Source organism: Podarcis melisellensis (genome assembly GCF_964234715.1).
Source record: "Podarcis melisellensis genome assembly, chromosome: 3".
Lineage (NCBI taxonomy): Eukaryota > Metazoa > Chordata > Lepidosauria > Squamata > Lacertidae > Podarcis > Podarcis melisellensis.
The window spans coordinates 30,224,857-30,249,807 of NC_138530.1; the positions used below are offsets into that span (position 1 = coordinate 30,224,857).

At 41.5% G+C, this 24,951-nt stretch overlaps 1 protein-coding gene across 4 annotated transcripts; it reads right to left on the reverse strand.

The window, feature by feature from the left end:
• Positions 1–952: 952 nt before the first annotated feature.
• AIDA (axin interactor, dorsalization associated) lies at positions 953–24,450 on the reverse strand. Of its 4 annotated transcripts, XM_081904344.1 has the most exons (12): positions 24,183–24,450; positions 16,356–16,425; positions 12,315–12,368; positions 9,703–9,723; positions 9,552–9,606; positions 6,956–7,019; positions 6,623–6,729; positions 5,267–5,278; positions 4,058–4,180; positions 2,297–2,419; positions 1,729–1,846; positions 953–1,412 (listed from the first exon to the last, which is right to left on the reverse strand). In XM_081904344.1, exons 1-12 carry the CDS (start codon positions 24,290–24,292, stop codon positions 1,316–1,318), a joined length of 954 nt encoding a protein of 317 aa, XP_081760470.1. In that variant the 5' UTR covers positions 24,293–24,450; the 3' UTR covers positions 953–1,315. The 4 variants fall into 4 exon arrangements, with proteins under 4 accessions (XP_081760470.1, XP_081760472.1, XP_081760471.1 ...); XM_081904346.1 differs by lacking the exon at positions 9,703–9,723 and having other exon boundaries at positions 24,183–24,448; XM_081904345.1 differs by lacking the exon at positions 5,267–5,278 and having other exon boundaries at positions 24,183–24,448.
• Between the last annotated feature and the right edge of the window lie 501 nt (positions 24,451–24,951).

A 24,951-nucleotide genomic window follows, 5' to 3' on the forward strand; every position in this document is an offset into this window, starting at 1 on the left:
AACATTTGGACAGCCCTACTTCTTGCAGAGCCTAGGGCCCTAAGAAATGGAGATTATACAGCATATAAATATCACCCCAGTTAGTCTCGTTATTTGGCCTCTCCACAGACTTGATGTACGCCCCCTTAGTTAAGTATCCATGCAAGTCCATGATCTCAAAATTATTTTGCATATTTCTATTCTAAGATAAGGTAGATTTCACAGGGAATTTTGTATGGAGGCTAGCAAAGAGCTCAGTTCCTCTAGTAACAGCAGCTGTTTCCTCCTTTAAGGTTATTATACAATTTGTTTTTCATATAACAAGGTAATTAGGGTGGCTTAATTTTCTTTAATGATCAATGTAGAAAATTCAAGTCAGTAGTCAAACCAGCAAGCAGCCTTTCTTGTGATCAGAGAGAGAGCCAGTGTGGTGTAGTGGTTAAGAGCAGTGGACTCGTAATCTGGGGAACCGGGTTCACGTCTCCGCTCCTCCACATGCAGCTGCTGGGTGACCTTGGGCCAGTCACGCTTCTTTGAAGTCTCTCAGCCCCACTCACCTCACAGAGTGTTTGTTGTGGGGGAGGAAGGGAAAGGAGATTGTTAGCCGCTTTGAGACTCCTTAGGGTAGTGATAAAGCGGGATATCAAATCCAAATTCTTCAAATCCAAATCAGCAAATTATTCCTAATTTGCCTTAGCAAGTGTAAATTACCTATTTATTTTCAGGAATTCTGAAGCACCATGATTCATTTGTAGCTACTTTTATCCCCAAACTGAAGAAAAACAGGCATATGAAAAGATGAAGGCAATCATGGGCACAGCATCCTACTTTGGAGTCTTACTCATGACCAAGTATCTTTTTGTATCAAGTAAATGCAAGTGCTTTTTTTGGGGGGGGGGGTCACCTTCATAAAATCAATCCATTGACTAGAGAGAGATGTATACTTGAGTTGCAGCAACCATCACAATAATAATTTTGTTGATACTGGCACATCTTTATTGCTGTATCAGGTCTGGCGGATGAGGACTTCCCAACCGCCTTAACTGGGGTGTTCTTATATGGGTGTAGAAACCAAATTACAAAACTGAACTCTTACAACCAGCCCAATTAGGAAAATTCACAACACGCTTTGGAACATCTGTGATAAAAATATACATTCCAAAGAAAACTGCAGCTAGGTGGCAGGGCTCGGCTGCTGATCCACTCGATGTGCGGCAGGTGATGGTCCCATTTGACTTGCTGGGTAAAATGCAGCCATTTCCCCTGCGTCCTGAAGGATGAGTGCTACATAAGGCAGCTGCTATGGTTTTGTGGCAAGTGGTTCAGTTCACAAAAGTCACTCTTTGTGCAGTGTTTGATGGAGGTGAAGATAAAGTGGCTTCTTGGTCAACAACTGGAGTTTCTTCCTCTTGAAGTCAGTGGGTTTTTTGTACCTATAATTACATAAAGAACTGTCAGACTCTTTAGTTTAATGATCCTTAGGACATGTGCATGCACACAGTTTCGATGAACCTGCCTCTGTGCGCTGCAGCATCCCATGTCAAGATGTATTAGGTTTTGATCATCACTTCCCGGCCATCTTACCTACTAAAAGTTTTAATACTTTGACAGAGGATGCTCAGCATCTTTATCAGTCTAGCAGACTTTGAGCAGCAATTGCCAATCCAGCATAGCACAAGTAGTTATGTTCTTCAACATGCAAGCAATTGGTAGGATCTGAGTGTACAGCATGTGCCCAAGGTCACTTACAGTTCTATAACAATTGGTCCAGGTTTAATTTCATCCATCTCCATGAAGGCAAAGCACTTGGTGCTGGTGAACCTTTTCTTAGGCTTATAGTGTTTAAATTCAAAGAAAATAGCTGCACCTGAACAGAAGAGAAAATAATCATTCCTTGATAGAAGGAATCTAGGATACAGAGGGTGAAGACCCCCAACCACATAGACTCATAGAATTGTAGAGTTGGAAGGGACCATGAGGGTCATCTCGTCCAACCCCCTGCAATGCAGGAATCTTTTGCCCAACGTGGGGCTCGAACCCACGACCCGACTGAGCCATGTAGAGATGATGTAGAGCTGTATGTTACATGGCAGAGTGCTTCTTTTCATAGGCTTGGCACAAAGCTGCCTCCCATTAAACAACATTTTTTGCTTTACGATATAAAAGGTACTGAGCAATTATCAGAAATACTGTTGTCAATCTGTCACGAAAGCAAAACATGGAAATAAATGTTCTTCCTCCCCACCCTAGATTTTTGACTTCTGAAGTGGTCCTAAATTCAGCTTGGATCAGCTGGTCATATTTCAATGCAACAAACCTTTTGTTAGTTTTTCAACATGTTTCTGAATCTCGATGTCCACATTAAAATGAACGTATGTGTCCTCCTTCCTTGAAGCAACTGGTGTGTCCTGCACAGGGGTCAAGTCTATCCCATTCAAATCTGTTAGGGGAAAAATATGATGTATGTTTCAATTCTTAGAAAAATACAAGGACCACTGCATAAAATTTTGGAAGCCTCCATTTCTGAAAATGTAACAACAGAATTATACATGTTACTAGTGAAAAAAGCATTTGTTTTTGGGAACAGCACAAGAATCACCTTTAGACAGGGCGAGTATCTTACATGACTATCACGTCCAATCCAAAATTGTGTACATAATACCACAAGGAACTGACCTTTCACACCTATTAGGAATTCTCATTGTGCATCACTTGTTGCAAGAGAAACACGTGCATATGACAACATATTTATTTAGGGTGAAATCCAATGTTGCCATTCTGCTTAAGGAATCCTTTTAATCCAGCAGAAGCATTGACTAACATAAAAAAAAAGAGGAAGACGATTTTTCCTACTCCCTGTTGCAGTATCCTGCACCCCGCCTTCTACTCCAGATAGCTGAGGGACCCTCCAGTACAGCATGGACGGTGGTCTAGACTGAAGGGGAATTGGTTAATGAATGCCTCTTTTCTAACATTAGCAGACAGCTCCATGGGATCAAAAACATTTCTGTAAGTAGAATTGCAGTGTTGTTCATTATGGTTGTACGGCTACTCGGCAAAATATACGGTATTTTCTTATAGTGTAAGTTCTTGTAAACTCACAAAATAAAAACAGCATTAATCATTTCCTTTCTTGCAGATTAAGACTGGAATTTCATGTTTAAAAAAACCTCAAGTAGTTTAAAAGGCCTGGATAAATACAAATACTTTCACCTGGCCCTGAAAATAATGTGAGGTGGTTCCAGGTGAGGCCATTGCATAACTAGGATACCACCCTCCCTAGTAGTAAGCTCAAGGTATATGCTATTTCCTACCCAGGGGTGATTTTGCTACAGAAAATCTGACATGTTAGATCTGAATGTATTTGCAGTGTATATTGCAGGATATTGTCCAGTAAACTATCACCCACCAGTAACAGTAACAGTAGGCATAACATAAATTCAATACTGTGAAGGGAACTTTCCAAACACATAATCCACCTTTTTTAAAAAATAAGGTTCAATACTTTCATACCTCAAACGTCACTTGAAGATTTTCAAGAAATCCACAAAAGATGTTGCTCTATTTATTCTTTTAGGAACACTTTGTCATTAGCATTTTTTACGAAACAGAAAGATACAAAGGTAGACGAGGCTTTTATATATTTGAACACACTTTCATCGTCAGAAGAAGTTAATCTAATAGAAATCTGTCATGACTTGCTGAATGTTAAAAGCCAAGAAAGATTCAGACACTTATGACTTGAAAGTGAGCATTCATTTCAAAGTGAAAAGAGGAGCTACGATGTTGAGGACTTGGAAGAAGTCTGGATAATGCACAACGCCTAACAGATGCAGGATGTCGCTCAAAACCAGTATCTTGGGGTACTGGCATGACACAAATGTGTCATTTTTCAGCCCTTCATAGACACTGATTGAGTCAGAAAATGTGTACATGTTGAGGGGGGAAGCTACCTATTTGCTGTGGGAGTCTTAAGCAATTACTGCCAAGTCTGCTGGCAACCAGGAGTAGATCAGAAGTGTCAAAGGAACAAAGCTTGACTTAATTGCCTCGCCAACGCAACTAACACAACAACTACCTTTCACACTAACTGTGATATAGGGATCGATGCACTGCCCAGCATCTTTAAGACCAATTTTCTCTATTTTGATAGTAAGCAACGTCATCCCGGGTTCAGATGGCAATCTGGGTAATAATGTACCTGGCAAGAAAATAAGACAAGGGGGTGTTAAAGAAACAGAATTATAGCGCTTCAGCGCAGTTTCTACCGCTGTTTTTATCTGCATTCTGAACCTGGAGGATTCAATCCACTGCCTGTATTCAAGGAAAACAGGGCTGCCTAATGTCAAAGGACCACCTTGAGCCACAAACAAACAGCTATTCATTTGGATCTGGCAGCAAGTCTCATGAGTAAGAAGTCTGCAGGTCCTTTTTGAAGTTCACCATATGGGGAAGCAAGGTACCAGCCACCAGTAATCCAGTACACTTGGATTACAAGGATCAGATATATTATATTAGTACATCTAATCCCCCAAATAAGCACCGATCAGATACACCCATTGTGGGAAGACAAAAGATTCACCTCTGTACCCAAAGACCTCGATTCAATTGAGGTGGGCAGACTTCAGGGGGTTGAGGTCAGCTCTGAGGTCAACTTCATTGCTGTTTAACTGGAACTCTGAGGTCCAGTAATTGGAACCAGGTGTAAAATAGTGGATCGGGGAAATGGCAGAGCCAGATGCAAAATGGCGGCTCAGGGCCAATTAACAACTGTACTCGCAGCTCTATATGGTGAGAAACCTGTGTATATATAAGTACAAATCTACATTTGAGTCACCTTAGATAAAGGACACTAACAAAACAGCAACTGGCAAGCAGAGTTTCACAAAGGTCTGATCAAAGGTAACCAATGAATATTATTATAGAGTTCAGAAATAAATATCAGCAAAAATTTCCTCCTTTTGAAAGAGATAGTACCAGGTATTAATCTGCAGGATCTACTCTTCAAATTACAACCTCCCCCTGCCGCCACCCCCAAAGTGGATTACTTTCTTCATGTGACCTTGGTCATATAAAGCAATACGGAGGCTTGGAGATGTTCTGACTTTGGGTTTAATTGTGTGGTGGCATGGGCAAAGAGCTCTGCAACATCTAGCATTTGTTGCTGTGGGCAGGATGATTTTACATACAAGAGTTTTCACATCCAAGTGAAAGCACAAGGCCAGTGCTCTGGCCAATATGAACACATTCACAATTAATAGCTGCTCACATTAAGATATTATCATACCTTCATTGGCTCCTGCGTTAGATGAATTATGTAGTATATGGTTACACGATGGAGCCATGCATGTAGAAGACAAGACCACGTACAGTTAGGCAGCACAATAATGCAATAGGGGATCCATGGAAACAAGCAGATTGTACAGGCAAAGCAAGTACAATGAACAGTACAAATTCAGCAAAGCAGCTGATTGAGAATAGCAGTATATAATGCCTCCCGAAATCTAGGTTGCATGAGTCACCTTAAGCCTTTCACATTTAAGCCCTTCTGTAAAAAGTATTTCAACACTATGTTTACACGTATCTACCTATCAATTTTGTCCAGACATAGAAGACAAAAATTAAAGCGAGTGCTAGTGGTCTAAGAGCCATTTCAGACATGGCAATTTGCCAGGAACAGGAAGCGCAACTATCAGGTGCCCTGGACACCTCTAGAGATTCATCAGCCATAGGAGTGGAGCCAAGATCCCAATGGATGCAAGTGATTTTATACTCAAAATGCTTTGCAAATAAGTCACAGTGAGCTACTGTTGGTTCTATCATCTCTTTTAGAACAGACTATAAAAGGCCCCGCACTACCCGGAAAAGTTCTGCTGGACAGCACAATGAGGATGCAATGGAGGCAGCAAAGTATGCCCTCTTTACTGCCTTCACTGCCACTAGGTAGGCTTCATGAGGAGCCCTCACCAGTGTTTGATTGCATTCAATTTCAATTTTCCTCCACTCATGTTTGAGTCGTCTCCTAGCTTGTTTCCTCTGAAATATACCAGGAAGCCAAATGGGCTCTACAAAGCGGGAGACAGCACTCAGGCCGATCGTGTCAATGGCATGAGCCTTTGGATGTTCCAGAGGTCAGCCAGTGCTTTGACAGGAGCGCCAGTCATACCAGCCAGAAAATCCTCCAGAGCCATCTGGAAACCCACTGGATCCATCAGCCTCTGGGGTAGTGTTTTTATAGGATCTTTTATTTTGCATTGTAAGCCACCCTAGGAATTTACTCGAAAGGTGGAATATAAATTCCTACAATAAATACAGTAACTTAGCTGCTGAAGAAAAGCAGATACCTTGTTGACATCTGTAAAATGTTCCCCTTTATGGCCTAGTATAATGAATTCTCCAAAGTTAGCAAACCTATTTCATATCCAACTAGTAACCAATAGTTTATTACTATATGTAAACTATGTGAAAAGAACTTTAGCAAAGCTTTTATGCACAGACTGGTACAGAAAATGCACCAACTGGTATCCATCCATTAGCTAATGGCCATCCAAGTGTGTACCCAAACACTTCTGCAACAAATCTTAACTCCCACATCATCATCATCCTAGTAAATGACATTTGAATAAAATGGTGCCCCTACTACCTGGAATTCTGGCAGGAAACGCGTCTGGAGATCCTGCTCCAGCTCCACCCTCCTCCTCATCTTCTTCAAATTCCAAATCTTCCTCTTCACCAGGTGCTAAGATCTTCCTTTAAAAACACACACACCACAACTGAGGGGTGATTATGCACCTTCATCACTCAATTATTTTCAGATCAATGTGCCTGCAATGAACAGTATGGCTTGAGGAAATATCCGTAGCCTTCCAGAGGGTAGGAAGTAACAATTGACCTATAACAATTCCCTGTTAGACAATCTCTGGTATAGCTTCCTAAAGCCCTCTCCATATATACCTCTAATTTATTGGTTGCTTACCTTGGTGGAACAGGCTGAACATCAAAGGGGAATTCTTTATTATAGGAAAGAATATTCTTTAAGACTGTAAGGGAAGACAGACAGTCACCATCAACTATCAAAAAGCCTAATTAGTGTATAAATATTACAGGCAGAGGGTTTCATTCTTGTGCCCTCCCAGAGGACACCTGAAAGAAACAGTGGCTCCTTACATACAACATAACAACAGGGTCACTGTAATTGTCATTTTCACAGTCACCCCCCCCCAAAAAAAATTCTGAGTTTTAAGTAAGTAGCATTTCCTACAACCTAATTCATGCAAGAAAAGCAAAGAATGAAAGAAAAAGAGTCAAATGCATGGTGAGAAAAATTACATCCGATTGTATTTTAAATCAATGTCAATGTGAGAGCCATACTTTTTGTCTTTTCATGTTGAAATAGATTGCTCTCTTCTCAGAAAAAATAGCAACTTTCAAACACTGAGAACCAATAGCGCTTCCTTTCATTCCTAGCAAGGCTCAGACAATAATCTCTCGGAAATAGTATGAAGAATTGGTGATGGTACTTTTATGATTTGTTCCCACACAAACACACACAGTATGTATTTTTTCAATAGAACAATATCTACTACCATCATGTAAATTAAAGGGGGGGGGGAATAAGGCATTGTATACATAGGACTCTTCTCCGGAATAAGATGGAATATCCAGTCCTGATAATATGAACAACTTCTATAAGGTTGCTGAACTTCATGAAGTACAATTAATCATAGCCCTGGTTACAGATGGACAAGACCTTTCATTTCAAAGTAATGTTTCATATTGTGGTTTTGGATTTACAGCTACACTGTTTACACATACAGGTTCTTTGTTTTTAATGGTTTACCTGTGATTTACCCACACACTGAGAGGTTAAGGAAAGCACTTTGCTTTCATGCTTTACTACAGAAGAATCCAATTTCACCACTGTCCTGTTCAAGAATGGAAAAATTCAGGGCACCTCTCTCTTTTGTGAAAGAGCACACTAGAGACTAAGGCTGCAGTGTTATGTACACATTCCTGGGAATAAGCCACAATGAGCAAACAGGGGTTCAGACTTGCATAGGATCGTGTCCTTAAGTGTTACGAGTGGAGAAAAAAGTAAGTACCAGATTCAGAGCAACATCAATTCAGTCCCCTTTGCCCAAATCAAAATATGACACTACTGTTTTCAAGCTTTCCATGTGTGAAGAAATAGGATTTTCAATCATGCTGCATTTGGGTATTGGTTAGAAAATTTGGGTTGTAAAATACTTGCTCTCGCAGCTCTCTCCTGCATAGGAGGGTCAAAAGTTCACAAGAAGGTTAAAAGTACAATGGAATGTTTCACTCATGAAGTTTGCTTATATTGATTTATTTAAAATACTCACATGCCATCCTTTATTTTAAAAAGTTCCAGGGTGGTTCATTCACAACCATAGGAGGCTGTGATAGCCCTACCCTCCATGAATTGCATAACTTCCTTTTAAAGCTATCCAAGTTGGTGGTTATCAAAGACTACTAGGCATGGTGGCTACACATGGTCAGAGGCAGTAGGCCTCTAAATACCAATTGCCAGAAACCACTGGAGGGTAGAGTGCTTGCAGATTTCCCATGGGCATCTGGTTGGCAATTTTGAGAACAAGATGAATCAGCCCTCCAGATGTTTTGGGACTACAACTCCCATCATCCATAGCTAACAGAACCAGTGGTCAGGAATGATGGGAGTTGTAGTCCCAAAACATCTGGAGGACCAAGTTTGCCTATGCCTGGACTAGACGGACCATTGGCCAGATCAGTCAATACCTTACATTAAAATAAACCCTTTGGATCAAAGAAAGCTACCTGCCAAAGTGGAACCTGCACACTGGTTTGTATTCAACTTACTTCTACTCAGAGTAGAAATATTAAATTAATGGACCTAGGTTAATCATGGCCATTCGTTTCAATGAGTCTACACCGCGTAGAAATTTCTTGACTAAAACCCATTATGTATCTGCAATAGTCACTGTTCTGGACATGCATTGTGAGTGGCTCACGTAGGCACATAATGGGCAGCTGTCTCAGAGGAGGGATAATCTATCTTTACATCAACAGTGGCTGAATGATCCATACACACACCCCTCCTCCAAGCAGAAGCCGATTGTGCTGGAAGGGTAAACAGCCAGTGAATCATGCACAGATGCAGTGGAAATCTGTGCTGATATGTTCAGTTTAAAGGTAACTTCTCGTTTAATTAATTTCTTATGATGCATTAACATCTTTTTCACAGCATTCGTTTTAGGAAATTCTGGTCTAGAGAGTTGCTTCATCACTTGCCTGACGGAACAGCATACTTGGAAGATTATTTTCCTGGAGAAAACCTATCGGCTCCTAGCTGCTTACCAATAGAAACTTTATAGAACTGTTTGGAATACATTTATAGCAATCAGGAGCCCAAGCACCTAGATATGAAAACCAAGACCATCTTGTGGGCCCTCCAAATTCTTCTTTGTGGTGCGTAGTAAGAGAAACCAGAATATCACAATAGCACAGCTGACTGAACACCATCCCACACTGACACTGCTTTTAAATTATTCTTGAAATTAAAAGATACTTACTTGGTTCTAGTTTCTTCAGATCCTCTAGCTTAAATTCTTCCTGGGACTGTGTAGACTAAAAGGAAAGTAGTATTACATATCTGTATCTACTATCCATTGCTACAGCCAGTTACAATGGTAAAAGTAGTGCTGGTTTTGCATTTTGTTCTACCTCTTGTTTCCTGAAAGGGCCCTGTATTTCAAAGAGAAACTAACTGTTAGTTCTTTGGGTACCTTTGAACTTCATTGTTTACCTAAAGGGAAAAAGTTATTGAGACACAAAATCCTGCTGATGTAAAAAACTGACTGGAAAACATGTTGAATTATCAGCATGTCTTTAATGCATCAAAAAAGACAGCATTCTCTCCAGCTTCTTGAAGATTCATTAAGGCATTAGAAATAGAAAAAATAATTTCCCTCGTGAGTATTAAGCAATATCTACTCTCTTTTCAAAAATTGAATATGGTACTAATGTCCAATCATTTTCCATATTAGATCCACTTTATCACACACACACTGGTCCCTTATATATTTTAATTAAACCACAGGGCGGGAGTTTTTGTGTATGTTAAGACCACCAAAATTCAGGGCAGGGTTTACAGGACTAAACTGTGGCCTTTCAGATGTTGTTCGACTCCCAAATCCAATCATCCCTGACAAGTAGTCATGCTGGGGATGATGGGAGTTGGATTCAAACATGATATGGAGAACTGCAGGTTACAGGACTAGAACCAGGACAAAAACATTAAGGATTATGGATGTGTTTTAATTGCTCATGTGGTCAGACCAGGCCAGAGGTGAAGAAACCAGTGATAAGATGTCTGATCGGGCAGAACTAAGGTAGGGCCTTCTGCCAAAATAACTTTACAAGGAGAAGATAGCATAGATCAAGACTGGAGGGCAAAGCAAGTTATAGACCAGGAAGAAATAAAGGCTGCAGCGAACACAGGATAGCAGCAGCAACTAGTTTACTAGTCACTGCATTTAATTAATTAAACATCCTGGTGATGCTCACATATTATATTGGCAATCTATATAGATATCAAGAAGTAATTATGCTGGTGTTGAAGGCAAATAATGACACATTTGCTTAAGACTGAAGTATTGGCATGTTGAAACAGCATGCAATTTAGTAGTATGTACTTAAAAGAAAGCAATGACACTGTAGATTTTGGGTTGATTTGTTTAAAGTCAGAGCCCAGCGAAACATTATACTCACTGTGAGAAAAATATAAGCCATGGTCTAAAGGCTCCCTCAACAGGAAAGCTGAAGGAGCTTGTCCTGATGTCAAACTGAAGGGAGAGAAATCCACAGGCAGCAGGCTTATCATCTCTACTTTTCTTTTTAACAGCTATGAGAGATTAACTGAGCAAGATAACCAGAGATAGAAGTCTGCCCGTTGGCCAGCAGCATTTCTTCACCTCTCAGTGTGATATGAAGGCAAGCACCTCCAGCTCCTCTTGACTACGGGGAGGAAGTCTTCAGAAATCTCAATGACTAGAACCTGGCTGCTTTTCTTATAGCAAAAGAAACATACTGCCGTGTATCACATTTCTCAGTTCTATTTTTTGTGCTCCAGCAGTAAAGCATACATATGCTTTGCGTGCAGAAGGTCCAAAGTTCAGTCCCTGGTGTCTCTAGTTAAGAGGATCTCAGATACCAGGGTTGAGACCTCTGCTTGGAGAAATTGAACCAGTCACAGAAAAGTAGACTATAGACAGTTGCATGGTCTGGTTCAGTATAGGGCAGTTTCACATTGAGAATTTCAGCATAAGCCCAAAGGGCTTCACTCCTGTACTGGTTGTAGTAAAATGATTATGAAACAGGTTTCAGTTTGCACTACTTTCTATTGTGATCTAACATGTCAGTAGGAAAGGAACTAAAGTTTCTCTGAAGTGTATATATGAGTGATGTTGTTACTTTTTCTTGCAGAGTATCTATAGGAGAAAACTTAGAAGGTGAAGAAAAGCAACAAATAAAACTAGACGTCATTCTCATCCTAGACCAACTCCAAGATACATCACTGCTAGTGAAGTGATCAGTCTACTTTACTTTGTTGTTCATGGGACAAGAGCACCTTTGTGAGTAGCCCCCTAAGCACTTCAGTGATATTTAGGAACAATTCGGTGAGATTAACATGGAAGGCTTGAAAATACAGGCAGAAAGCCACCACCTTCAATATTCAGAAGTTGTTTTAAGAAGAACATTGATCAACCAGAGGAGGGTAGTCAGAATGGTGAGGGGTTTGGAAACTAAGATTTATGAAGACTGACAAAAAGAGAGCTGAGTGTGTTGAGCCTGGAGAAGATAATATTAAGGAAATAAGTGATAGCAATCTTCAAATATGTAAAGAGCTTTGATGTTCCAGAGGGCTAGAGACAAAGAATGAAAATTGCAAAGAAGACTTCAGCTAAGCATTAGGAGAAACTTGCTAACAAAAAGCAGTTTGTCAATGGAACAGACTGCCCTAGGAGTGATGGCATCTCTGCTGGAGGTATTTAAGCATATGATTGTCAGGAATGCTGTAGCTCCATTCTGAATTGAGCAGGAGGTTGGACCAGAAGACCTCAAACAGTCTCTACAATTCTATGATTCTATTCTCAACCACTGCTTAATTTTATCTCTCCTTCTGCTTCTGATTCCCTGTAATAAGTGGCTAACAGAGGAATAGAATACAATATATGTAACAAGCCATCTTTCCATAGATAGTGTCTTTTATTTAACATTCATTGAGACCCACAAAGAAACTGGAAGTCACAAGGTGAAAACTGAATTAACTGTACCTGCAAAGCTGCACTCCTGAGTTCCAAACATGTTGCGATCTTTGCTAAGGTTTTCTGTAAGTGAGAGGAGAAAGTTAACTTTTTTTTTTACTAACAGAATATTTCTTTTCAAGCTCATGTACTAAAGCAGCAGCAATTCAGTTGTGTGTGTAAAAGATGGAAGAGACGGCAAAGTGCCTATCTAAGTGTAGAGGCAGAAATAGCGGGCAAGAATATTGTTCTGTGTTCCTAAGAGCTGTTTCCCATATGCAGCCACACTCCTGCACAAAGATATACATTTTATTATGCAAGTTCAGCTGTGCAACACATGTAGTTTGAAAGCAGAATGACAACCAACTTCCAGACTGAGCTACAAGACACCACATCTTCATAGATGAACGCAAATCAGAATATATTAAATTCTAATATGAGACTCTTCCCAAATACAGTGTTGTAAACAAGAGGGCTAAAGATGTTCTCTTCTTTTTTCCCCACCCACATTCCTTCCCACTCACCCCCTGCACTGAGCCAGAGGCAACTGAGGTATCAGTCTGCTTTCCTTTCCTGGCTTAACAGCTAGGCTTACAGCCCTATTTCTTCTCCCCAAATTAGAGCATTACAGCTGCTTGAACTTGCCAGCTGCACTTTGTTGTGGAGCAGAAAGCTTTGAGATGTGTTAGAAGGCACTTGAGAGTTGAAGAATGATAATGCACTCAGATTTGCTTGGGAGAGATTTAGAGTCACAAGGAATAGGTCTGGTTTGTTATTTTTTAAAGAAAGAAACTGAGATCTATTGAATGGTGGCAAGATACCAGCAAGCATTATTCATAGCTATTTCTCAGGAACCACACCCAACACTAACTTTTTTTAAAAGAAAAAAAAACCCAAATCCAAAACACTACAGCTAGATACAGCTAATGTTTTTCCAAGTGTTGCTTTCCCCAACAAGATGCTTCATTTTTCAGCAGGGAAAACATTTATCACATTAAAAGCATTAAAGTTGTAATGTCCTTGCAAGTGAGAATCTTTGTCCACAATTTATGTTAAAACTGAATCTTAAGAGTGCGCTATTGGATATGTTAACCATTAGCTCTGCTGTGCAAGTAATGTTTGTGCTACCGCACATGTTTTTCATCCAAATTGAATTTTGCTTAGAGCTTTAAGCCTATTTGCTAGTAATCAGCTATAAGTACGGTATGTTTTAACGCAGTGATAGTTTGCAATGAAACAGGATTTTCATGACTTGATACTGCTAAATGTAACAGAAAGATCAAGACACAACCCCCCTTTTACAAGAGCCAAGAACTCACCATGGGAAGAGAGGTGTGACCAGTAAGAAGAAATTAAACAACAAACGGATTAAACTAGTGAAATTTCTATCTCATTTGACTTAATGTCCTCTATGATGCATAGAATGACACAACGTCCATTATGCCCACACCTGGCCTTCCTATAGAGTTTGTACCTAGAGATAACCATGTCACACTGGTTCTCTCCATTCCACCAGGTTTCTGTTATGCCAATTCTATCTATGCTTGCCTTCAAGACCATGCACGCCAGCTGACCCATCTTGGTTTGGTGGATTCTAGTATTAATGTCTGAACACAGTTTCTCTCTCCAAATGTTTTTGGCACTTGAATATTTTTAAAAAAGAGAGATGTGGCTGAAAAGTTCTCAGTCTAATTCCAAACCCAACTCTATTCCATTTAGTCACCTATCCACTTCTCCCTAAAGAAACGCATCATTCATTTGCTTCCTGACCCTTCCTTCTTAGAACATCAGAACCTGAATGCTTTCTCTGCTCCTGTTCCTCCCGCCCCTGAACATCAGAAATTTATGCACTGAGATGGCAGTGTCCAGGGAAGACCCGCCCCCTAATTGCCATGTAGCAATTTGCTACTCTAGATAGAAAGAAGACTCTCTTTACATTAAAAAATAGTCCAAAACAAAGCTGGTTATTCTTTCAGAGATTGTATCTTGACATTTAAAGCAAGATCCATTAAATCTCATCATTTTGCAATGATAGTTGTAAAATCGTCGCAGCAGATATAAACATATAGCAGTTATAACAATGAAGAAATGTCCTTGGCATTAACACCTGCTGGTTCTGCCTTTATCCATCCATCACTCTTTTGATTAAGATGGATCATAGATCTAACCAAAACTTTTCAGAGTGCACATTGGCTTCCCTATTGCGAAGAGTGTGAAGATTATACTTCCATGCAATCCTAGAATGTGCCTTGAAAGGCAGGGAATTAATCTCCCAATCCTCACCATGCATACTCTTTTTTAAGATCCATTCGAAGGCTCTACTACACAATGGCAGAGATTTAACAGAGCCCTAGAGGAGAAGACATTTCCATTCATGCAAGGGGAGACCATCAATCTGCTGATCCTTCCTTCAGCTATAGTCCTCATATTTCATGGTGTTCTGAGAAGCAATTTTTAATTTTTTTGCAGGGGGGACTGCAGTAGGAAGAAGAGAAGAGAGGAGTTCTGTTCAAGAGCAAAATTTTGTCTGTTGTACTTAAGGCCAGGCAGAGTCAGTTAAGCAATATGGAGACTCAATCAAAACTATTTTAGCATACATTTTTTCCTAATTTAGGTCTGGAAGCATTTACCTATTAAGTGATTCAAGCTCCAGATCTCAGTGGACAAGTTATCCATACACATTCACTTCTATCACAGATCATAGCCCCAAGGCTATGATAAACCCTGATTGGTATTGATTTAGAAAATCTGTTTCATCCAAGAGAGCCTGAATTTGGTTAGCGACCACTTGCTCAAGAACTATGTACAAGAAGGGGACATTAGTAACTGGCTGGCAGCTGTTTAAATTTTGTGGATCCAGGGAAGGCTTAAGGACTGGTTTTATCACTGCATCCTTTAAGCAGACAAGGACCGTTCTTTCTAGTAAAGAGGCATCAGTCACATCTGGCCCATCTAGCCTTCCCCTCTTTATTAGTTTTTATCAGCAATGAAGACCAAATGTCCAGATCCACACCAATCCAAGCACCTTGTTCACATCCTCAAACCATACCAACTAAAGTTCATCCAACAAAACAAGACAAAGCAGTGTTCTGGATCCCTCTCGAGATTCACCTGCTATGGAGTCAAGGTCCAGCAGATGCAAGTAATTTTATGCTCAAAATGCTTCACAAACAAGTCATGGTGAGACACCATTAGTTTTACCACCTCCATCAGGCTAGAGTATAAAACACCCTGTACTACACAGAAAAACTCTGCTGAATGATGCAATGGAGGCAGCCAGGTTGGCCTCCTCATTAACAAATTGTGAATGGAAATATTTGGTTTAAAGCCAAAATGTCACCTGTATAATAAAATGAATGAATTTTCAATGGCCTGGCTAACTTGTTGGTGCATGGTGAAGCAGGGATCTCCTGCTTAGCAGTGAGAGTACTTTCTATCAATGGTAATCTATGTTAAGTTTCTTTGAACAAAATTTCTTCCCCTGAAAGCTGAATGCCTAAAGCTTTAGAGGGCAGATAATGACAAGGCAGTTTTCAGACATTCACTGCCACACAAAACCCATTATTTTTAAATGGCTGCTCAGAAAGTACTTCCTCTTTTCTCTTTACCTCCACCCAAAGACTGCAAGGAAAGGGTTAAAAACTATTGGGAGAAGAAAGGATTGAAGAAGATTGGAAGAAATTCAAGATCTACCTGCAGAAATATTGTGATTTAGTGGAATGTTAAGAAGGATGCTTGGTTATAAATAATTGGCCATCATTAAAATAGATTAAGAATTGAGGATAAGAGAGATTAAGAGAAACAATTAATAGGAGAATTCTTTACGGTATTTAAGCATGTGGTTATAGATTTGGAAATAAGATGATAATTTGCTTGACAAAATTTATTAAAGATGTAAATGGGAGCGGGAGACGTGAGGAAGCTCAAGAATATTATGAAACTTTGTTAAAACAAAGCAATAATGTTTATTAATATTGTATTTTCTTTCTAAAAACCTTAATAAATATTTATATTAAAAAAAAACTATTTTAAAGAATATTCCACCACCAATGAACATACACCATCATGTACCTTTTGATCTTCTGTGAATTCTGAGTTGTTGGGTTGAGACTGGGCCTCTTTCTGTAGATGCCTTGCTAATCTGGAAAGAGGGGAGACACTTTGTGAAATTTAGGGTCATAAAAAGGGTAACTGTGCTCTTAAAATTCTTAAAAACAGGTTTAAACAGGAACCTGTATGTTTTATGTTAAGAGGCAGACAGTGTTCTCAGTAATGAAACAGCATATATATTGTATAGTATATAGTTAGGAAGGTATACAAGAATTAAAATAAGGACAATCAAACCAAGATTTAAAAACATGCACTTCTTCGAACATTTTCACCTAGAACTAATTGAGACATACATTAATTAGCCACTCAATGTTTCTTATTTTTATTCTTGGAAAACACAACTATATTGGTCTATGTTGCCTCCATCATTACATTCTGCATGGAAATTCTTACTGCCATTAACGCAACTCCCACCTATGATGTAAGTTCTGAGTAAATAAGAAATAGTAAAACCACTACTGTACATCTCAACCAAACCCCTAACAACACCTGTTACTATTCTCTGTAAAAAGCCATAGTATATCCATACCATTTAGCATCTCTGTAGGTCAAGTCCTTATCAGAGAATGACAGAAATTGCTTTATATTTGGGGAAGCATTTATGTGATCAAGGGCACCAAAACACTCTCAAAACGAGATCCCTGTTCCTATCATTTTTTAAATCTATAATCTGACTTGCAGGAAAGTTGAGTTTGAAGCAGATATACAACTTCCAATGCACTTTCTAAGCAGATGCAATCAAACCAAGGAGTTACGTAACATACAGGGAACTGAAGTTATGCTGTTTCATATAACAGATAATGCAGACTCGAGGCAACTTAATCCATGTTCACACAAGTGGCAGGAATTAGGGCTAGGATATAAACAAAAGTATGCCCAATAGTGCTTCCGAATCTCTGCCTCCCAACAGCAGCTACCCACCCTTGTTGGCAATGCCCCAAAAGCTGCACCCGGAACTGGAAAGCTTCACGACAGCTAAGGTACTAGTGTAGTAGAGCAGCAGGCAGCAACAACCTGTTGGAGGTGTGCCTAAAGGTCTTGCTGGAGCCTGCTGAACATCAGGTTATTGGAGATTCCTTGGAATAATGATCGAGAGCAATAAATTCATCCCAATCTAGACACTGAACTTATACGATCCATTTCTACCACTATTTCAATCAAAGCTAAACAATTTATACTTGCTTCCATAAAATACTCGTACAGAAGCGGGCTGTTGGCAATTCTGTTTCGTAATCAGTAAGCCGGTAACATGTGGAACTTCACTGAAAAAGTTCATTATTATTAATGAGAAAGGGTCAAGATGAGACAAAATTCATTTAGCAGGAATCTACCTAGGAGCAGGAGCCATCAGAAACCCCTCTTATTTTTACAGATCTTTCCTTATATGACCTCACTGGATGTGCTCCAGGGTAGAAAAGCAATTATTATATATCTGGCTAACCAGCTTTGTGATCTGTGTACCCCAGAAACCTTTGCAACACACGGCAGCTCCCCAGCAGGCAAACCAATGTGCACAGGGCTAGTTGAAGACAGAAAGCTTGAAAATGGTTGCCACAGCTTACAAGGATTCTGAAAGTTAATGTACCAATATTCTCCCAAGTCTAAAATAAATAAGATTGCACCTCTGCCTGTGTGGCAACAAAGACAGAGCTAATGCTTACCTCAGGGAATGGGCCATGCAGGTCAGTGGCAAACAGCTAAGTATGTGGCATGCCCCAAGTCCCCCAGCAAAGAAGCCCAAGAAAATGCAGAAAACAGGTTGTTTTGCCTGGTCACCCACAGATTTATTCAACACACCAAGTTAAGGGTAGGGATACTCAGGCCCAGGGGCCAAATGTAGTCCTCTGGGCCTCCCAATCTGACTCTCTCCAGTTACATACCCTGTCCCCAAAGCCACACACCCTAACAGCCTTGCATTCCCACCCTCCTTGAGTGCCTTTGCCCGGCTGGAATGTGCCCTTGAACTCTTTATCAGATTCTTGCTTGCCTGGATGGAGGATATAGAATTGGGTATGTGTGTGCATAGAAACTAGGCTGGTGCATTAAGGTAAAATTTACAATTACTGCTCCTCCCACTCTTCCCTCTTGCTCATCACTGGCATGTGGCCTCCATGTCACCTGAAAGGGGATGTGGACCTCAGACTGAAAAAGTTTCTCTAGCCCTGCAGTAAATGGAAACAGGGCATCAATTTTCCACTTTTAAAAACAAGAAACAAAAGACAGGGGAAAGCTTTTATACCCATTATGCAGGCCAACCAAAAAGGTGGTGTGAAAAAAAGATCAGAAAAGGCTTGCCTCTCTCCTCACAACTGCATACCCCTCCAATAAATATCCTTCAAATTATGGGGGAAATGTTTTTCCAGATCAACCACCAGACCATTTGGTATTTATGTTACCTATATGCTGCTTCCAGCAATGCACAAAGCCAAGAGATGTAAATGCTGCAGTGGAAGCACCTCTTTTCTCAGGTGCTTGAAGAAGTAGATGGACCAAGAGTTCAGTCCACTTTTCCTCATGGCCCGAGTTGCAGTACTAATTTTGCCAGGAGCTATAGGCTCAGGTTCCTCCTGAGTGTCAAGCTTCTAAACCTCTTGTGTAATGGAATAAGAGATGGGAGACAAAAAAAAAAAAAAGCAAGGTGGGGAAATGCTAGAGATTTTGGAGGTATGTAGTTGAGAAGGCAAAAAGGTGTTTGAAGATCTTAGGCTGGCTTCCTCAACCTCAGCCCTCCAGATGTTTTGAGACTACAATTCCCATCATCCCTGACCATCCCTGCTAGCTAGGAATCATGGGAGTTGTAGGCCAAAAACATAGGTTGAGGAAGCCTGATCTTAGGTACAAGGAAAAATATGACTTCATTAAAGTAGTACTACTTTGCTTATATAAATTAAATGCACAGCAAACAGCATACATTTGAAAGAGACAGTAAATCCTTTGCAGGGTTATACAACCCTGTAAAGTGAAAAGGGCTATCAATTTAACAGCAAGAAAAACAGTGAAATGATCTAAACTTGCAAATGGAAACTCATATTTACCTACCTGGAAAGAGACAAAGAAAGCTGCACAACTCCACAAATCTAAGTGGAGCAGTCTGAACAATATATATAACTTGCTAATTCTGTACATGTACTATAAACTGTCAATTTTGCAAGATTTCTATACAAGCATACAATGATTTCTGTCCAGCACACCCTCTTTTGCCTTTCTGAAGTATGAGATTTGTGATTTCATTTCGAAGATTGAATTTGCTCATCTTAAACCTAAATGATGTTAAGGCAGAACAGCAAAGACGGTCCCTACCCATCTATAAAGCTACAAAAAATATATAATATGAAGAGGTGAAACCTGACATTTTTAGGAAGGATAGCAAAGGAACAATTCTTAAAGTTGATTTCAAGCGTGTCTTATTTTCATCTTTGATATTATGTGTTTGTATGTTTTGTGACTCACCCTTAGAACTTTTTATGATGAAGTGCAGAATGTAAATGTAAAAATAAAATAAAATCTAGCAAAGTTGATTGCTCTTAGAAACCATTTTAAGGGAATGAAGTTCAGTGAACACCAATATTTTAAAACAGTGCCTTTAAAAGCATCCCATCCAATATTCTAAAAGAGATAAGTACTTAATGTTTTCCCCATTTACCTAAAATTTTCAATTTTTCCATGTAGGGGTGAAAACAGGAAAAAAGTTTTGTCCCTCAATATTCCCAGGCCTCCATATTGCTGCAGAACAGGGATGGGCAATCTGTGGCCCTCAGTCTAATTTCAAAAGGTCCCTGCAAGTTCACACTTCTAGCAAGAGTGCTGTAGCCTGCTCAGCTGAGCAAGTCCTTGGCAGTATGAAAAAGGAGAATAGAAGAATGGTCCCATCTACTTTTTGCTCCAGCCCCATCTACCATCATCACAGAATGAAGCTCTTGGTATGCAAAAGGTTGCTCAAATCTGTCAAAGAACCTAACAGTTATTGCGGCACCATTTTCAATATTTTAAAGATGGGAAGCTAAGTTGGGAGCTGGCAAGTTATCCAAAGGCACACCATGAGTCAAACTGGCAAAACTGCAACTCTGAGTGCATGAGATTTGGATGCAAATCCAAATCCGCCCACAGGATTACTCTGCCCTATTTTTGTCCTAGAAATACAGGACCACATTTACCATTTCTAGCTTTCACCATTACATCTCTTAGGGCAGGTTTGCACACTCATATCGAGTGAAAGTAGTGCAGTAGACAGCCCTGAAATACAGTTCAATGAAAAGGGATGTTATGCTCCACCACTTAAGCATCTGCCAGGGGAAAAGAGAGTCACACTGTTACTACTGCTTTCTGACGAGACATTAGTGATGAGGTTCATCACTTCTGCTGCCTGGCTTATCCCCTCCTTCAAAAACCTGTGAAAGTTTTAAGAGGCAAGGCAAAACGGCTAAATTCCTATCGCAGAACCACGTGCATGGTTTTCCAGGAAAGTCTGAAACTAATGCATACTGCACAAACCAAATCAATTTAACAAGAAAAAATTATTGGAGTTCCACAAGCCTACCATGAAACCCAACAGCATTTTCCATGTAAAATCTATATTAAGTTCCATCGCAAACATAGAAATGAACCTTTATTTGCACAGACCATCTGATGCAGTACTGTACTTGGCATCTCCTTGAGTGAATTGTCCTCTGTATTAACATTTTACAGGCAATTCCAGTGGAGACCTAGAACAGCTCCAGCAAATGTCAACAGCAGGTATTTAAGTGTCTTCTTACTTGACAACCTGCATGATATATAAAAAGTGATACATGCTCATAAATCAGTAACGCCAACTGCAAATCAGTGGCAGCCAAAGGTAGCTGAAACCAGTGGGACTGCAAGGAAGTCACAGAGGGGTGGCCAATAAGGCCATGGGGACATAGCCAAGTTGCACTGGTTCTCTCTATTCTCCTCCCTTGCAAGGATATAGTGGACATTTAAGTACAGTATTGCCTTTGTACAACTAACTACTTAGTGCCTAACTAAACTTAAAAGTGTCATACTTTAGGTTCAGAAGCAGTCACAGTTGCTTTTCTCCTAGAAGAAAAGTTGCATGGCCTCCATCAGTTCTGGTTCTCTTGTTTTAGTTGTATAAGTACTTTGTTGTTGTTGTTGTTTAGTCGTTTAGTCGTGTCCGACTCCTCATGACCCCATGGACCAGAGCACGATATTTAGTATCTAACTAAATGCCTTACTTTTAAAATTATTTAATTATTTATATACCACACTTTCATATGTTACAAGCAGCTACAACTTAAAAGCACAACTCTAGAATAAAAACAGTAACAACTTGAGGCACCTCAGTAAAAGCTGGTTGGCGAAGAATCTCAGGTTCAAAAAGACCAGTGCAAACCTTGGTTCAAAAGATATGCCTGCTGTGACAATGTCTGCTGTGGGTTCATGCCACAATAAACATACATTACTGTACTTAGAAATAAGCCCCACTGAATTCCATTGGGATTGCAGTATGAATTGGTAAGACTTTTTTAAAAAGTGCCACAAAGGACTGTTAACTAGGGACCCCATAAATTTCCAGAACTATGGAGAGACTATTCCCCTCCTCTGGCCAATCACTATCTCTAAGCCTAACCAAGCTCTCAGGATTGTGGGTACAAAATGGGGAAACTGAGACCCATGAATGCCACCTTGAGCTCATCAGAGCAGCAGTGGGGAACTGTGTTCAGCTGAAGGCCCAGAAGGGAATGTTCCGAGGGTCAGTTTGTTCTAAATTATTATTATTATTAGTAGTAGTAGTAGTAGTAGTAGTTTATACCCTGCCCATGCACCCTCTCCATGAGAGGTTCAGAGAGTGGCAACCCAAGAATGGGCCTTTTCTAAGGTGGTTTGTAGAATGCTCCCTCCAGGGAGGCTCACTTGATGCCTTTATTACATATATTTAGGTGTCAAGCGAACACATTCCTCTTCTCCCAGGCCTTTGGCTAATTAAACAATTTATGGCCTGTAAAGCGAGATGAGCGCCGCAGCCCCAGAGTCGTTCGTGACTGGACTTAACTGTCAGGGGTACCTTTACCTTTTTATGGCTTTTTAATCTGTGTGTAGGGGGTGCTATTTTTTTTTTTTTTTGCTATGTTGTGTGGGTTTTTTAATATTGTAAACTGCCCTGGTATTCTCAGATGAAGGGTGGTATAGAAATTTAATAAATAATAATAACTGGGTCACCGTACTCTGATTAACGATGATGTGGTGACATGGCATATACTAACAAGGGGAGGCCTAGAACAAGCTTCAGCGTATGTCAACAGAGGGCATATAACTGATTCTATACGTCACACCTACATGGCACTCAAAAAGGGATAATCCTATGTTGTGGTAGGGAGAGAGAAAGATTCTGAAGTAACTTGTAAAGCACAGTGAATAACTATTTGAAAGATGAAGAGCGCATGCTCTAGGACAAGACGCCAAAGAATTATTAATCTCATTCTGTGAGATCAATGGGGTTTTAGACTTCTTTTTCTTGAACTGGAACCCTCCTCATGCCATACTGACTGGAAGTCACCAAGGCGCTTTAAAAGCTGTTTGCGGTATGGCAGGGAGGATTTCAGCTGTTTGAATAGGAACAAATTTAACTGAAAGCCCCTTGCATGAGTTTAAGGCTTAAGCAGCTCTCTTGGATCTCAGCCTGTCTTCTGGCTTTTTGCAGATTTGATTCAAGTCAAGAACAGCAGTCATAATTGCTTCCCAGCAAGCTATTAATATTATGCAGCAGTCCCCAATTGCCAGCTGGGTGCCGATCGGTGAAACATGAAAGCTTGGCAGGAAAGAAAAGGTGGGTCTATCCGATTTTTATGGAGGGTAGGTATCTAACTGGCAAGCACAGATCTCCACGGCACGGCATCCAAAGCACCTGCACCTGCAGAAACCCTTCTTCCACAGATGGTTTCTAGAGTTGCAAGAAGCCCTGTGCCACAGCACATCTGGCAGCTCCAGCGAGGGCTGAGAGATAGTCAGCATCCAGATTAACAATGTGAACAACAACAGGTGGCTCCCAAAGGCAAAACTTTCGCCAGACACCACACAACTGGCAAACACATAGATGTGCCTGGGGAAGCAAGACAACGTTAACAAATCATTTAGTCTTATTTCTAATGTTAACTTTAGGTTTCAGCGCAGAACACACACACACACACACACACACACAGAGAGAGAGAGAGAGAGAGAGAGAGAGACCCAGGGCAAGGACACTGAGGCGGAGATATCTCCCCATCCTTCCTTAAGGCTTCAAAGCTCAATGTTGGAGGCAAATATTTAGAAACAGAGATAGGAGTGATCTAGTTCAGCAGCCCTTCCCACGGCTCCCCAACGCCTCAACTGAAGACGGCCTCATCTTCACCCACAGGCAACCTCCCCTGGGACCTTCGTGACCCAACCCCCCCCCCCCAAAAAACCCCACAACAATCCTCCTGAAGTGAAGCATCGACACATGGACTCCAAGCACGCAGAACCTCTTGCAGCCTTCAGACCCCCCCCCCGTCTCCTGAGGAACGGGAGCCTCTCAGCTCCTCCGCCCCACCCAGAGCTTTTTCGATGCTTGTGCCCTTCGGGTCACCACCCTCGGCCTCCGCCCAGAAGCGCCAGACCCACCCAGGCGCCCGCAGCCCTCCAAGTGCCTTCGCCCCAGCCTCAACTTCTTTGCCCCACCCAGTGCCGCCGCCGCCTCTCTCACCCGCCGCCGCCGCCGGGCTGCCCAGCCCTTCGGAGCCGCCTCGCCTCAGCAGCCCCAGGCGCCGCCGCCGCCCACCCCGCACTCACATCTGATACTCGTCTATCGCCTCCACGAGCTGCCCCCAGGAGTCGAAGTCGGTGCCTTTCCTGAAACTGGCGCCCCAGCGCTGCAGGAGGCTCCGGGCCGCTTCCGACATGGTCCCAGCGCTGCTAGGGCACCATTTTCACCCCCGGGGCCGCGCGGGGGGGGGGAGGAGGAGGAGGAGGGCTCGCGCCGGGCAACCGCCGCTCCGTCCAAAGCCTGCAGCACCGCTACTCAGTCACCGACCAAGCCCATCTGCCACCGCAACCAAACCTGGCGGCCGCCTCTGGGCCGGCTCCGCCTCCCCGCCATCAAGCTCGGTTGTGCCCGACCCGCCTTCCTTGCTCTCCTCTCGGGCGCATTTAGAGCCGCGGTGACACTGGCGGGCGAGCGTCGGCTTTGGATGCGCCGGGGCCTCCCGCCAGTCCGTTGTTCCCACTCCGGAGTAAAGCCGCCTTGAGGTCAACGGGGCTTAACTCCCTGGTCATTGAGCATATAAAGACGGCAACCTAAAGAAGGCGCTGCTGGGTTTCCATGCTCGCTGGGCTTTCCCAAGGAAGCCGGGCAGAAGCAAGACAGGGCTCGTGATGGAGCTCGAGCATTTCTTGCGGGAAATATTTATTCATTTCTATGTGCGCACGCAAGCGATCATTGTTATTCCATGTCAAAAACTGGGAGAGGGTGGCTTTTAGGACAGCCCTCCAGTGTAGTGTCCCTTTCCCCATACTGGCAAGTGAGCAGTTGAGTAAGCGCATGAGACCATAACCCAGCAGT